This window comes from Quercus suber, unplaced genomic scaffold, assembly GCF_002906115.3.
Source record: "Quercus suber isolate HL8 unplaced genomic scaffold, Cork oak 2.0 scaffold_387, whole genome shotgun sequence".
Taxonomy (NCBI): Eukaryota; Viridiplantae; Streptophyta; class Magnoliopsida; order Fagales; family Fagaceae; genus Quercus; species Quercus suber.
Window position 1 is genome coordinate 617,158 of NW_027069839.1, and position 15,039 is coordinate 632,196.

A 15,039-nucleotide genomic window follows, 5' to 3' on the forward strand; every position below is an offset into this window, starting at 1 on the left:
ATCTTCTAAAATTTTTATTGATTACAAGAGAATCAAAAGTCAAAACCAAGAATATAGACAAACACAATATTAAAAACGTTGGCAATCACCTGGGTTTTTTTCACATGGCTTAAGAACAAAGGTATTACCACAGGCAACTGCAATTGGGAACATCTGCAAAATTGTTCAACAATTTAGAATATAAGTTTCCTTTTCATTTCTTTTTTCTAGAATATGCAAACAATTAGTATAAAACACAACATAGAGTGTGTGCACACAAGTTTGATAGAAAACTTACAGTCTCTACACAAACAAAATGAACAAACAAGCCTCCAGGATAAATGATTAAATGAAAGGCATAAGAGGAAAAAATATCACAACATAAAGAAAAATAAGTATATCGTGGTGGTATACAAAGAGAGAACTATATTTGAAATAAAAATAAATATCCATATAAAAGAACCCCGGAAAGATTGCACACATACCCACAAGGAATTATTGCAGGGAAATTAAAGGGGCATATCCCAGCACAAACACCAACTGGTTCTCTAATGCAGTATGTATCAATTCCATTAGATGCATTAGGAACAAACTCCCCCATCTGCAAAGTTGCCATTCCACAAGCATGTTCAACCACCTCTGCAAGCAAAACAGAAAGGGAATGAGCTTAATCTTGAAAAGGTGGAAACAGAACTTACATATTTTTTACTAAATGATAATAGAAACTGCAAGATATATGCAATGACTAACCTAAACCACGGAGCACATCACCTTGTGCACCCTTCAGAGTCTTACCCTGTTCTAACGTAATATTCATGGCAAGCTTGTCCTGAGAATACAACATATTGTGCTGCCCAAATTAAAATTCACAAAATCAAAAGCATATATATATAAGAATGAAATTGTAATAAACTTACAATATCTCTGCGGATGAGCTCCTGGAGCTTGAACATTATACGTTGACGAGTGGTAATAGGTGTGTTTTTCCACAAAGGAAAAGCGTGCTTTGCAGCAGCTACTGCAGCTTTAAATTCTTCATAGGTAGTCAAAGGAACTTGAGAAACAACCTCTTGTGTTGCCTAATTAAGAAACATAAGGTATTAAAATACCACTCAAAGAAACAATTCTATGAAGAGGAAAATAAAAGGTTTGACTATGGAAATTTTGGAGCTTACAGGATTTAAAACGTCAATCAGCGAAGAGCCATGCGAATCCACAAATTTTCCTCCAATAAAATTAGGAACCTTCAGCTACATTTAACTCTAAAATAAGTTGAAATCCCAGATACATACAACAGAAAGAGGGAGAAAGCAACTGAGAGATGATGTAACTAGAAATAAATTATAAGGAGGGAAACCTAATCCACATCACCATTTTCCTGTTACCTCAAAACTTACCGGCTGGTTGTTATTTTGCTTTGAACCCCCAGTTGGAGTGGCATTTGTTTCCACGGGAACAGACCTATTCGGCCTCCATGACTTATAACTTTTCTCTGCAAAAACATTTTTTTTTCAAATAAAATTTTAAATAAATACTGAATTTTCAAGATTATCAAGGTGGACAACTTTCTCTAGTCAAACATTTTCACTGGAACTATATAAAAATGCCCACTTTCAAGCCTAGCAACCATTTCTTAAGCACGTGCTTGTTACGCATTCCAAGCACTGCAACTCTCATCCAGGCTTCAAATTACATTCCAAGGAACACTTTCCCAGCACTGGAAGAAAAGATTGCAAGGTACTTCGATAACTTCAAAAGGGTACCTTCTAGCTCCTGCTTGGTTATCATTCTAAGCTAAAATTATTTCTGACAAATATTCAATAAAAGTCAGATACATATAACCAATACCAATGAAGCCCCAATTCCATATATAGCTAACAGAACCACAATGAAGGAAACAAATGAAACTTGGACCCACTGTAAACAAGTCCTACTTGTTAATCAAAATGGGCATTCAAAAAATAATAACAAGTATTCACAATTCACCCTGCCAATAATTTTTTTTTTTAAATATAAAATGTTTTCATAGTAAGGTATGTCTCATGGCCAGTCCCATGAGGTAATGGCAGCAACACTGCTCCACAAGGCAATGGAATATGAGTAGGTATTGGTTTTCAAAATAATGTGAAAACTATTGTTTAAAAAGTATTCTGAAATCACGTGTTTAAAGTACTCAATACAAAAAAAAATGTATTTGGTACCATGTTTCTAATAACATATTTTCGAAAGTGAAAAATAAAATTGAGTGTGTGTTATGAGTATGTTTTTTTAAGAAAAAGTGTGTTATATGTGTTGTCAATATCATATGGGTACCACAGTTTTTAAAATAATTACAACAATGTCACTCAAAACTGTTACTTGAAAATTTAAGTGCCGGTTTGGTTAGGGTGTATGAACAACAGTTTATAGTGTTTAAACACTAAAAACTGTGGGATCCAAAAAAAAACAACACGTTTGATAAGGGTGTTTTTTATTGGAGTTTTTAAGTTACATTGCTCATTTGAGGGTGTTTAAATAATGAACTTAGAAAACTCTTCTTACCAGTTTTCAAATTTCAAACAACATTGCTCAATGGCACTTTTGTAAATATATTGAAAACCATGGGGTCCACTTGATTAGACAATACATAAACTAACCTCTCTCTCTCTCTCTCTCTCTCTCTCTCTCTCAAATAAAAATAAAAAAATTAAATGTACTGTGCTTGTCAGTTAAAAAAAAAAAAACGCATACATACCAAACACACAATTATGTTTTTTTCACACACTAGGGGTGTTTGGTACATGCACTTAAAAATTGAAAATTATTGTTTGAAAATATATGTGGAAATATGTGTAGGTAAAAAGTGTGTGAAAATATATGTAAGGTTGTTTAAAAACTAAAAATTGTTGTTTGAAAACATGTACCAAACACCCTCTAAAACATGTTATTTGAAACATGATACCAAACACATTTTTTGCATTTTGGATATTGTAAACACATGTTTTCACAACACTTTCTAAACCACAATGTTCACATCATTTTAAACAACGATACCTAAAATCTCCAACTAAATAGGCCCTAAAACACCTCTTGAGGTGTTCTCAAAATATAGTGCTTAAACACTCTAAATTCATAACTATGACTCAAACACTCTTCATTAAATACTCTTACCAAACACTTTTTTTTGGCCCACACTTTCAGCACTTAAACACTTGAAACTGTTGAATCCCTTAGGCCCGAGACCTCTAATAAGGAGGAGCTCCTAAAAGAGGACCATCAACATCAACAAGCATTTTTAAGTGATATTCACCCTGCCAATAATTTTTCTTGCTCCACTGGGGCACCAAGAACTACTCCCCTGAATCTCGCTGTTTAACTGCCAAGCAGTCCAAATTGGTTCCCCAACATTAATCATGAACAAAGAATATAATAGTTAAGAATCAGAATAGAGCACCACTTTGCTACCATGAGGCCCTGAGAGTACAAATCCTACTATTCTGCCTAATAAAGATCCTATTAATCTACAAATCTCAGCCACTGCATGACCTATTTGATTTTAAAAGCTTAAGAAAAGGTCTGACCTGATAGATTTCCTTGACGGATCTTTGCTTTGAGATTGTACAAATGTCTTGGTGTTGACTGCAGCTCCGGATTACCTTGCTTGAGAGCCTTAAGCACTTGACGAGGCTTTACACCAGCTTCTGTCATAACTTTGATTTGCCTAACCTCTTCCTCGGTAAAACGACGACTATAAGGATGTTCTGACATGTCTTTTAATGGCTCATGGTTGTGTTCCCCATTTTTTATGGTTAGTACCCAGACATCATCTTCCTTTTTACCTATGGCTTCAAAAGGACAATTTATAAGGCGTGAACTAGCTTTCCTTTGCGTTTGCTTTCATCAATCTTACGCCTATTACGATAAATCCCTCCTCTGTCACACCCAAGGATGACTCTTCTGTCCTTCCTAGACTTCTTGATAGTAACCACATATCCTTGATTAGCACCAAAATCACGGACATGTTTAATAAGGTCTTCACGATCTTGAAATGCTCCAGGTGGTGGAGGAAGCATCTTTGTCTGCCCTGTAACTTCTAGTTGACTTTGAGTTCCATTACCAATGGCAATAAGAAGAAATAAAACCTAAATGGAAAAAACATACAAGTTATTAGGGACTAAGAACATAAAACAAAACTTTCTTCTTTTCTTTTTTGTGAAGTAGCCATGCTCAAAAGTGCAATCAGGTGCCACCCAAGTACTTGGGACTTATAAAAGCCATAATAAAAGAAAAATAAAGGAAAAGTAAAGAAAAGAAACTGACTCCAATGGATTATACTTCACAAGAAATCTATGGAAAACAAATAATGGGCATGAAGACCATTTAGTTAAATAATAATAAGGCTTTTGGTTGTTGTTGTTGTTGTTATGTGGACGTGTGTGTCATTTACTTACATTATTATAGGCCAAAAATTTTCTTTATATGTCAGAATCTTCCAAATAACTGCTTGTCAAAAGAAATCTTCCAACAAGAACCTTCATTTGAAACATCAAAGCTATTCACTTCTATTTTGTTTTTTTGAGTCAAGTCCATTATGTGAAAAGTAAAATAAGGTGACAATGTCTAATTCTTGTGGTTTATTTTTTACACTTGATAGTTTTTTTTTGGGGGGGGGGGGGGGGGGGGAGGATTTGAACCCTAGACATTTCCTTTGGAAACACATTAATTCACTCAGATGGATTATATTTCACAAGAAATCCAAAGAAAACAAATAACAAGCACCATGGTCATTTAGTTACAAATATTATAAGCCCAAAGTTTTCTTCATATGTTAGGATCTTCCAAATAACCCAGATACAATTTTTTTTTCTTCTTCTTTTTTGATACATAAGCCAGCCAACAATCCATAGACTTTAAAATAACTGATACACAGCTCTTTTCCCTTTTTGGAAAAGTAAGCAAACAAATCGTGCACGTGAACTCACAGGAAACTTCATTTATAAAATCTAATATAATCATTTCTTGATAGTAAAAGTAAACAGGTGAGACGATTATTCGATTCTCAAAATCTAAAATTAGAATGCAACCACAACACAATTAATATATTTGGCAGCTTGATTCTTCAATTAATATATTTAATTGGTGATCAAGCCACAAATGGTAACAACAGATTGGGTGTCCATTTCTCAAAAAAGGTCAACAAAAGGATTCACCCAAAATCCATGAGCATTGACTCTAAAGCATCATAATATTATGTAACCTCGTCATTCCTTGAAAATTGTGTGTCCAATACCCATTAACAAAAATTGATATATCAATCAACCCCAAAAAGGGATCAGTTACTATTCCAAAATACCCAAAAGTTGCACTTCAGTAGTTTCAATCCAAACTAAGCAACTTGCATGCAAATAAGACCTAGCCCTCACAATTTGATTACATTTGGTCGTCAGAAACTTTATTTTGCTCTACATTTAAAGAGTAAACTCAGCACTAAAAGGAATATTCATTTGTATACATATATCCTAAGGAAAAAAGTTTCTTCTCAAATGGTTAAACACTTAAAATGTTAGTGAAAAGGCACTTCTAATTATCTATAAAAAAATAATTACAAATTTGGAAGGAACTGTATCCTTTTTGGGACAGATTCCCTGTTCCAACACTAACACAACGTGTTGCATGGGGGAAACTTTACAGTATCAGAATGCAGGGATGCATCTAAAAATGGTATCTTTGTGGATTTGCTACAATTAAGCGCATTATTTTGAGTAAAAAAGTGTTGACTATTATCAAGAATTTCAGACATATTCCATTTAGTAAGCATCTCAGACATGTTCAACTCAGAATGTGTTGTGTTGACAAGTTTCCAAATGACAAGCCTGTGATAGTAGAAACACCCTGCACTACATATCATGAAATGCCCAAACATAGATGCATGCACCCACAATTGTGGAAAAACATAACAAACAAAAGAAAGATCCTGGTCACAACACTGCCTATCAATGCAGAGTTAGCAATACTCTTCATCCAAAAGTTTTTAAATAGTTAAACTCACTAAGCAATCATTGGCCCCTGGCCCCTACTACCTCTACCCACTCTCTATTACAAACACATAATTCTAAAATTATTAGAAGACCCAAAAGAACTATAGTATGAAAATAATGATAAATTGATATTTCCATCAACATTGAAGCCACAGGTGCTTTTAGAGTATGTACCCTCCATCATCAATGTCACGGAAAGCAATTGAACAAAATGAGTTTCTCAAATTTAACCACTGGAAGTGAAAAGAATACACATGTTAATGACCACTTAAAACTATTGAATTCATGTTTACCAAAAAAAAAAAAAACTATTTAATTCACAACTGCCAATGAGTCTCCCGTTAGTAATTTTCAGTTTTTTATCTATGTCATTCAAATAGTATAACCAAACGCGTGCGTGCATACATTCCATGGTAAAATGAATCACCGATGAGAATATACAAAGGATTCAACTAAGCCAAAATGGATTTAATCACGAAATCAACAAACGATGATCATTGTCAAATACAACAATATAAAAAGAAAACCCACTTGGGAATTCAATCCGTACACGCACTCTATCAGTAAACTAGAAAACAAAATATGACAAAACTGTGAGAAACTAAAAGGCTTTCACTTGATAAGTAAAGTTCCCTCACAAGTTCAGAATTGCACTTGCAGACCCTAACATGAAAATACCCAGACAGTAAGCACCAAGATAAATTAATCAAAAATCAAAATTTTCTAAATAAATTTCAGAAACAGAGCTGGGGAATTGAAACAGATCAACTATGCATTACTACTTTACTAGAGCATATTAGTATAAACCAAAAATGCAGCACCACAAATTATTCTATGAAAAAACAAATTGAAAGGGAAGAAAAAATCTTAAAAGTCATACCTCTTTTGAATAAATTTATTAAGCCTGTTTGGGTGGTGAGAAAAGAAGAGAAAAAGAGCAAGAAAATTGGGGGGAAAATTTTTATTTTTATTTTTTTTTGTTTTTGTTTTTTAAGGTTTGGGGTTTTGGGTGGAAACTGGAAAAGGATCTGGACGCCCACTACTTTTGATAAACAGGGACGCCTTTGCACTTAATCTTGTTTCTAAGACATTTTGTTTGAGACTTTCGATTACGGTGTTTAGTACCACGTGTTGTGGTAGCGCGTGGAATTTTTGAGGTTCTGAGACCGTGATAACTGGAGCGTCAATTTTACGCTTCTTTGAAGACGGTGGGCTTACATTTTCACTTTTAGTAAATCATCAACAACAATTGTGAGCAGCAGTGTTTTTGGCACTTCGATACTTGTTGTACATGCGAGTGTCCCCTCTATCAAAAGGAGGAGAAATCTGGTGCCATGCATTTACCGTAAGTGGCTGAGACTGGGTGACTTTTTATTAGAAGGGCAGGCAAATGTTTAGGGTGGGTAAAGTGTGTATTTTTATAATTTAAGGAGTAATTGTAAAAGATGTATAGTTTATGAAGGTAAAATTTAACTTTTATTTCTTTTTTTAGCTAAAAAAAAGAGCTTGTAATTGAGTTCATGAGTCTAGACCCACTTGAATCTTACTCATAAATGGCACGGAATTGTTCGTACAATTAATGAGGTGTATCAATGCTCAAACTCTTAACCTCGTACTTGCAAGATGAGACTAGGTGACTTGTGAGGAAGGTGGAAGTGACCTATAATATTTATTAGTAAATAACTAACTTAGGATTTTTTTTTTTTTTTTAATTTCCTTCCGTGAGATCTTCTTTTTCAAGATAAATAACAATTTAGATGTAGCCAAAAAATATGTTATGAAATTAATAACTATGCCTGGTGTATTACATTCTTCTCTCACATAATGGTGAATCTTACATGTAGGTCTTCATACATGCAGAGTCAACTCCATACGATTTGAAACATACTACAATAATTTTAAGCGAAGTATTCTCTTGTGTTTATATATCAATTGGATAGTATTTTTTTTATATATTTAAAATCCACTACTCTCTCTTTTTTAGATACAAAGTTACTAGTTAAATTGATTGTATTCAAATTTTGCTAACATCTCCTTTTATTTATTTATAGTTTTTTTTTTAGCAAAATTTATTTATAGTTAATACAGCTAATTCTCTAAATTGTTCTTATGATATAGTTTATTATAAGTAGAAAAATATGTGAAGGAGAAAGAGAGGAAACGAGTAGCTTGTAAGCAAGTAATAACCTTTAGGGTAAATTCCATTACCATATCTTGAGATTTCGGCTAATTAATGTCAACCAGGTCCAAGACATTTCAAAACTGATCAATTTAGTCCTTAAAGACAACTTGGTCCCTAAATACCATTAGCCCTCTGTTAGTTTCTCTTTCTTCTCTATGACTCTTTCCTCTTTCGTCCCTCCCTGTTACTCTTCTGTCTTCACTCCTCTCTCTCTCCCTCTCTCTCTCTCTCTCTCCCTCTCTCGCTCTCTCTCTCTCACACATATAGAGATCTACTACAACCACCACCACAAACAACTAACAACCCAATTTTACCCATACCAAAACCTAGCCAAACCCATAACACAAAACTCAAATCTTCTGACAAAACCCAAATTCAAAATACCCATAGCAAAGCCACAACCACATCGAAACCCACAATTACCCTACAGCAAATCTATCCCATATCATAACCCACCACCACCATCGCCCACAAAATCCAGCCAAACCCACAACAACAAAATCCAAATCCAAATCCAAAAACATATAGCAAACCCACCACCCCATCAAAACCCACAACCATCCCTACTACAAATTCACCCCATATCGGACCCACCACCACCATCGAAAACTATCACTAACCACAAAACCCAAATGAAAAAAACCCAAAAACCCACAACAAACCTACCACGCATCAAAACCCACCACCACCAAAAAACCTACCACAAACCAAAACCCACCACCGACCCACAACCACCGCAAATGACAACCTACAACCACGACCTATACCAACCAAAACCACCAAACCCACACACCACTATCATTGCCTAAAAGAAGAAAGAGACAATGAAAGGGTGAGCATAGAAAGGAGAGTGTGCCCAGTTGGAGAGAGAGAAACAGAGGGATGAGAGAGAAACAGAGGGATGAGAGAGAGAGAGAGAGAGAGAGAGAAGAGATAGGTTTGTGAAAGAAAAAGAAAAATGAGTAATGAAGCGACAAACAGTGCTAGGGATTAAGTTGTTTTTAAAGACCAAACTAGTCAGTTTTGAAATGTCTTGGTCCTAATTGACATTAGCCTAAACTTTAAGGTATACTAGTGGAATTTACCCTAATCTTTAATTCAAAGAAGGATGGAGAAAAAATGATGAGTTATTTAGTATTAGCCTTGGGTCGATGATTTTGGTCCTAAATGCAAGTGCAAGTCCTTTAAATGACATAACATTCAAGGAGGTTTTAACAAAATTGACCCAAGCCATGCATGTTTTGAAGGTGCACAAAATGTATTGCAACAATCTACCACCACTCCAATACGCAAAGCTTTGTGTGAATGTTTCGAAAATGCTGCAAAAGCATTTCATATTATACCCGATAGAGCAAAACAACTTTCCAAATTATGCGAAATCAAAGTTCTTGTTCCTTTTGACCCTGGTGTTGACTTTAACTTGTAATCTCTCTCTCTATAGATGTGTGTGTAAAAAGTGACTTATTGCATATAAAAATTTCTTCTTCTTCTTCTTTTTCAATTAAACTTTTCATGTCTTAATTAATATGTTTGTCGTTAATGATGTGCTGAGTCCTTTATGCTCAACAGAGTTGAGATGTAAGTGAAATAAACTTTGGGAAGCAAGTGTGGAATTAATATAGCAAGTTTTTGTGTTGTAAAACTTGTTTAAGCATGACTTATTTTGGTTATTTCTTATTTATATATCACCTATTGTAAGTAAAATGAATAAAGATATTTTCTTAGGATGTATCCTAATTCTAATCTTGATTCTTCTTTTGATGATTGATTCAACCTTTGATAAAAAAGATATACCTGCATTATATTTCATTCTTTCAATAAGATTAGTAGTGAGCATAACAGCTAGGTATAACAAAATCTAACAAGACCCGCGAACTCGACACGACTAACCTATTTATAAATAAGTCATGGGTTGATGCTAAACAAGTTTGGGTCATATTTGGGTTGACACAGCTAACCTGTTTAATAAATGGGTTGTGTTTATGTTCAACTTGTGAACCTGTCTGACCCGTTTAGGTTTTAACTTATAAAGTTATTAGTTATTTTGATATTATTGCTTAATTTATGGGGTTTTTTTTTTTTTATTTTTTTATGTATATGTTTATTACTATATTTATAGTTGTAATTGTATTTTAATTTTAGATATGGGAATTGATAAAAATTATATAGATTAGGTATGACTTATTAATCAAATAGATTATTAAACGGATTATTTGTATTGACCTTTATATGACTTGTTAATTAAATGAGTTAAACATGTCGGGTCAAGTCGACCTATTTAATAAACAGGTTGTGTTCGGGTTGAGAGTTCCTGACACGTTTACTAAATAGGTCGAGTTTAGGTCAACCCATATAGCCAAATACTTATGACTTGATATAACATGAATCCGACCCACAAACATGAATTGCCGCCCCTAGTCTTAACAGTCCTATTGTGAGAATCCTTAATCGTAAAGAGAGATCAAGAGAGAGGTCTGAATATAAGACTGTTGGTGGAGTTGAATATGTATAAAGGCGAAGGTTTCTGGCAAACCATATTACCAATTCCATTGTCCTAAAGAAACTTCCAGTGAGAGCAAATGGTGGTCTGTATAGTGTATATGTCATATGCATTACACAACGGTGCAACCACAAATTCAAGATAGACAAGTAAGGCACTTATGTTATTTTTCTATTAGTTCGTACTTTTATTTAGCAAGTACAGTGCGTCAATTGAGATTTCAAAGAGAAATATCATTTTTTGCCGGGGGGCCGGAGATCGGGAGATGGTTTGCTACAAGTCATCCTATCAAATTTAGAAGGAATGGTCGCATGAATGCAATATAATGGCATTAATTGAAAATTTCGTCGAAGTCTTTTATACACACACACACACACACACACATCAACCAATATAACAGAGGGTACATTGTCTTTTAAGATGTTCAATTTCTTCCTATTTATCTTTTTTAGGCGTCTTTTTTTTTTTTTTTTTTTTTTTCATGAGCAATTCCATCTCTCTCTATGATGCTCATGCTACGAGGAAGATTCTAGAGAAGGGCCTTTAGATCCGTTGAGAAATAGGTTGGGAAAATGAAGATAATGGAAGAGGAAGAAAGAAGCCATTATCAAAAAAGGAAAAGAAAAAAAAAAGAAGCCAACATGGATGAAGTTTCTTGAACACCTCCACGGAATTTTCTCTTTGAACTCAATGCTTTATAAATAAAGTGAAAAGCAGGTAGGCAGAATGTGGACGTGGAGTATTTATTTTGGTCAATCCTACTAATACGCAGCAAATAATTTGGATGGTTTCTTAGCAGTATTATTGACATTCAATAGTGAATATTTAATTGTAATTTTTTATAGCTAAAATGGAAGAACTTAATTTTCATGACAAAGAGAGATTAAAGGAACAGAAGACTGGGTCAAATATTTTTTCAACCGCATGCAACTTAAGTGAAAAATAACAACCTCAGAAACTATTACGGCCGACAAGAAAGCTTTATCAAATTCCCAAAAAATAACATAATCTTTTTCCTTTATAAATGAGATCCATTTTCTTTGTACCTAGTCCTCTGAATCAAATCTCCATCTAAACAAAAAAAGAAAAGAAAAGAAAAAGAGCAAGCAGTAACAATGGCAAAGTCTATTATTATCCAGGCAGCTGCCCTTTGCTTCTTGTACCTCCTTGGTTTCGCTTACTGCGAAGACCGCTTCTTTGTGGAGGGCAAGGTTTATTGTGACACCTGCCGTACCCAGTTTGTAACAAGGGTCAGCACGTACATGAAAGGTAAATATTACTTCATTATCAGTTTCTTAAAACACTGACTAGTAAAATTCTTAGTTTACATCGTATTGTATAGGGTACACTTTTTCCTTTTGCAAATGTGTACAAAATTTACTACATTTTATGTGTTAGTACAATATAAATTTAAAAAAGTTCTTTCGTTTGTTGGTTTTATTGTATTGTTGATGTAGCATCAATTATATTAATTGTCAAGTTAATTTTACGCTATTTTCAAGTAACAAAATTGGTTTAGACTTCCTAAGGAATTATTGAGATTACGTAACTACGTACTGTTGATGTAGATGCAAGAGTGCGTATAGAGTGCCGGGACCGTGAAGGCGGTAGCATACTGTACAGCAATGAGGCTGTGACTGACGCGTCGGGAAGCTACCAACTTCTGGTGGACGGAAATCATGAAGAAGAGATTTGTGAAGTAGCCCTGGTTAAGAGCTCTGATCCTAACTGCAACGAGGTGAGCAAGGATCCTTTCCTCAGGAGGAGTGCTAGGGTCAGCCTCACACTCAACAATGGCATTTCAAGCCCGGTACGCCTTCCCAATTCTCTTGGTTTCTTGAGGAAGGAACGTCTTCCCCAGTGCGATGCAGTCCTTAAAGAAATTGAGCTCGTCCCTGCTGATATCCAACAATAGAAATCCCTTTAATTTGTTACAGAATAAAATAAATTTTTTTTTTTTGGTTTTTAAAAGAAGTTATGTGAGTATGTTATGTATGTACTAATACTCCTTTCGTTGTAGTTTGTGAGGTTTAAATGATTAATCTATAATTGTTTGGTTTCTGCGATCCATATAATATGCCATAGGTATTGTGAGTAATTCTTATATAGGGTGTTTTTGGGATATAATACCTTCAACGGCCAAATTGCGCTCAACGGCTTTTTCTATGTGACTAAGGGCGCATTTGGTAAATTGTAATGGTCATTACATAGAAATAGGAGTAGGTATTACAAGGAATACAAGTGTTGTAATGTAATACTTATTACTATTTATTTATTTGGTGACAACACAAGAATAGAATTTTGAAGATAATGGAATGTTTAAATCAAATTGTTTAAATTGTAACATTAGAATAAAACTTAAGATATATTTTAGGAAGTATCTTACTCATATAATTTTATTTCCTAAAAAATAATATTTTTTAAATTTGAAAGAAATATTAGTTATTTTTAGTGACTTTTATTTTTATAATTGTTATATGTATATGAAAAGTTTGTTTATTTAGAAATATATTAATTTTAAAAATTAATACACCTATTAAGGAATAACTATTACAACCCTTTTAGTGAGGAATAGTTATTCCTCATTTTAAAAAATAGCTATTCATAAGAAATGACTATTCTCTGTAACGAAAACATAACCAAGCCACTGAATAGTTAAATTATAAGAATAATTATTATATTACAGTACTTATTACAATCTATAAATATACATCAAGTTTTAAATGCTTACATCTTTAATGCAACTCTGATATCCCATGGTTTGTAGTTTGCATGCAAAGCAAGTATACAGCAGAAATCTCTTGTAAAGAAAACTAAAATTTGTATTAAGTGAACGTTTTGTGGGCTGAAAAAAACCGTAGAACTTTTCACTCCCTACTCACAAGTGCCAAAGCCACAACGCAATCAAACATCAAGCAGACCACTCTGTTTCTTAGAATGGCTCTTGCCATGATTTCTTTGCCATTCCTCTTCACATCAATGTTATCTGTATGTGATCATTTTAAATTTCACAAGTAAATTCTATCTAATTTTTACGAAAGCTTACTAATTACTACAAATTACAAATTTTCCGTCACAATTTTTCCTTCTAAAAACTTTTGGTTTTATTTACTTTTTTTTTTATATAAAAAATTAAGATAAATTGTATTTTTCCACCATAAATTATATATTAGATTGCTTTTATATATATACACACACACATACATACATATTGATATATATATAGATATATATTAACATATATACATCATCATATTGGTGGTTGTGGGGCTATATTTGTTGTGAAGGAGGGGCCATGGACCCCTAGTTTTTTTTTTAAATTTTCATTAAAGTCCCTAATTAAACTGCAATTATAAAAATTTTGTTTATCTGCCCTTCAAAATTTAGATATGCTTTGAGCTTTCTCAAAATTTAAAATTTGAGGGCTAGTTTTTAATTTTAGATATGCTCTGTTTTTATGAATGGTATCAAAAAAAAAAAAAAAGACAAATTTTTTTTATTACATCTAAACAGTAGTTTAGACTTTGCTACTCAAAATTTTTTATCCTAATAAATTTGTTATATAACTAATTTATAAAGACAATCTTAACTATTGCTCAATCTTCTGTTCCAACTATATTGAACCCGTAAAATGGCTTAAAGATGTAAAAGAAATGGTTAGAAATTTTAGTTCATACTCAATTATAAATGATTTTAATACAATGAAAGAAACACAAGATGGAACTTTATTGAGTCAAAAGGTCAATTAATTAATTTTAAAATAAAAATATTTGTCTTAGGTCACAAATTTTGTTTATCTGAGAGTGTGAGAGAGACACAGAGAGAGAGAGAGAGATGTATGTATATATACACATATATATACACACACACATATATCTGGTGGGACCTTTGGTTTATGAGGCAAAGTATATACATGATGGATTCGAATCCTCTCCATTTCCCTTTGAAATGGAGAGGCTCCAGTACACGGGGAGGATTTCGTCCAAAATTATCAAGGGCCAAAAACTAGACACGTCATTTAAAATGTTAACACACACTTAACTCAACAAATTCAACTCTGGTTAAACCAAGGTTAATAGCCGAACCCCTTTTCTCTCACCAGTCGTTCATACTCTCTCTCTCAAATGTCAAAGTTCAAAATCTCTCTTTCAAAAGCCCATCTGAAATTTCAAAGTTCAAACTCTCATCTCCAAGGATTTTCTCTCTCCATCCCACGGTCCTCACCGTCGCTGGTGCCACCAGCCATCGTGCTATTCTTTTCTCTCACCAGCCCATCTGAAAAATCGGGTTTCCTGCCTAATCACCTTCATGCACTCCAACTGTTTGAAAAATTGCCTCTGAAAAAATTCGCACACAAAAAT

At 33.7% G+C, this 15,039-nt stretch overlaps 2 protein-coding genes across 2 annotated transcripts; one reads left to right on the forward strand and one right to left on the reverse strand.

The window, feature by feature from the left end:
• Positions 1 to 388: 388 nt before the first annotated feature.
• LOC111997886 (uncharacterized) lies at positions 389 to 7,098 on the reverse strand. Its single transcript, XM_065760915.1, is given in 8 exon segments — positions 389 to 618; positions 730 to 808; positions 897 to 1,058; positions 1,155 to 1,229; positions 1,377 to 1,471; positions 3,540 to 3,848; positions 3,851 to 4,100; positions 6,877 to 7,098. Coding segments are annotated over 7 exon segments (1,116 nt in total). The 5' UTR covers positions 4,032 to 4,100; positions 6,877 to 7,098; the 3' UTR covers positions 389 to 403.
• Positions 7,099 to 11,719: 4,621 nt separating this feature from the next.
• Positions 11,720 to 12,827, forward strand: LOC136062162 (olee1-like protein). The gene is made up of 2 exons (XM_065760920.1): positions 11,720 to 11,947; positions 12,247 to 12,827. The coding sequence occupies exons 1-2, from the start codon at positions 11,794 to 11,796 to the stop codon at positions 12,591 to 12,593; spliced, it is 501 nt and encodes a 166-aa protein (XP_065616992.1). The 5' UTR covers positions 11,720 to 11,793; the 3' UTR covers positions 12,594 to 12,827.
• Positions 12,828 to 15,039: the final 2,212 nt, after the last annotated feature.

What these genes read in the sequence shown, in the direction of transcription:
- LOC136062162 (XM_065760920.1), top strand. Translation starts at nt 11,794, where the DNA reads ATGGCAAAGTCTATTATTATCCAGGCAGCTGCCCTTTGCTTCTTGTAC. An exon ending in GGTCAGCACGTACATGAAAG is followed by an intron (nt 11,948 to 12,246) that starts GTAAATATTACT and finishes CTGTTGATGTAG; the next exon opens with ATGCAAGAGTGCGTATAGAG.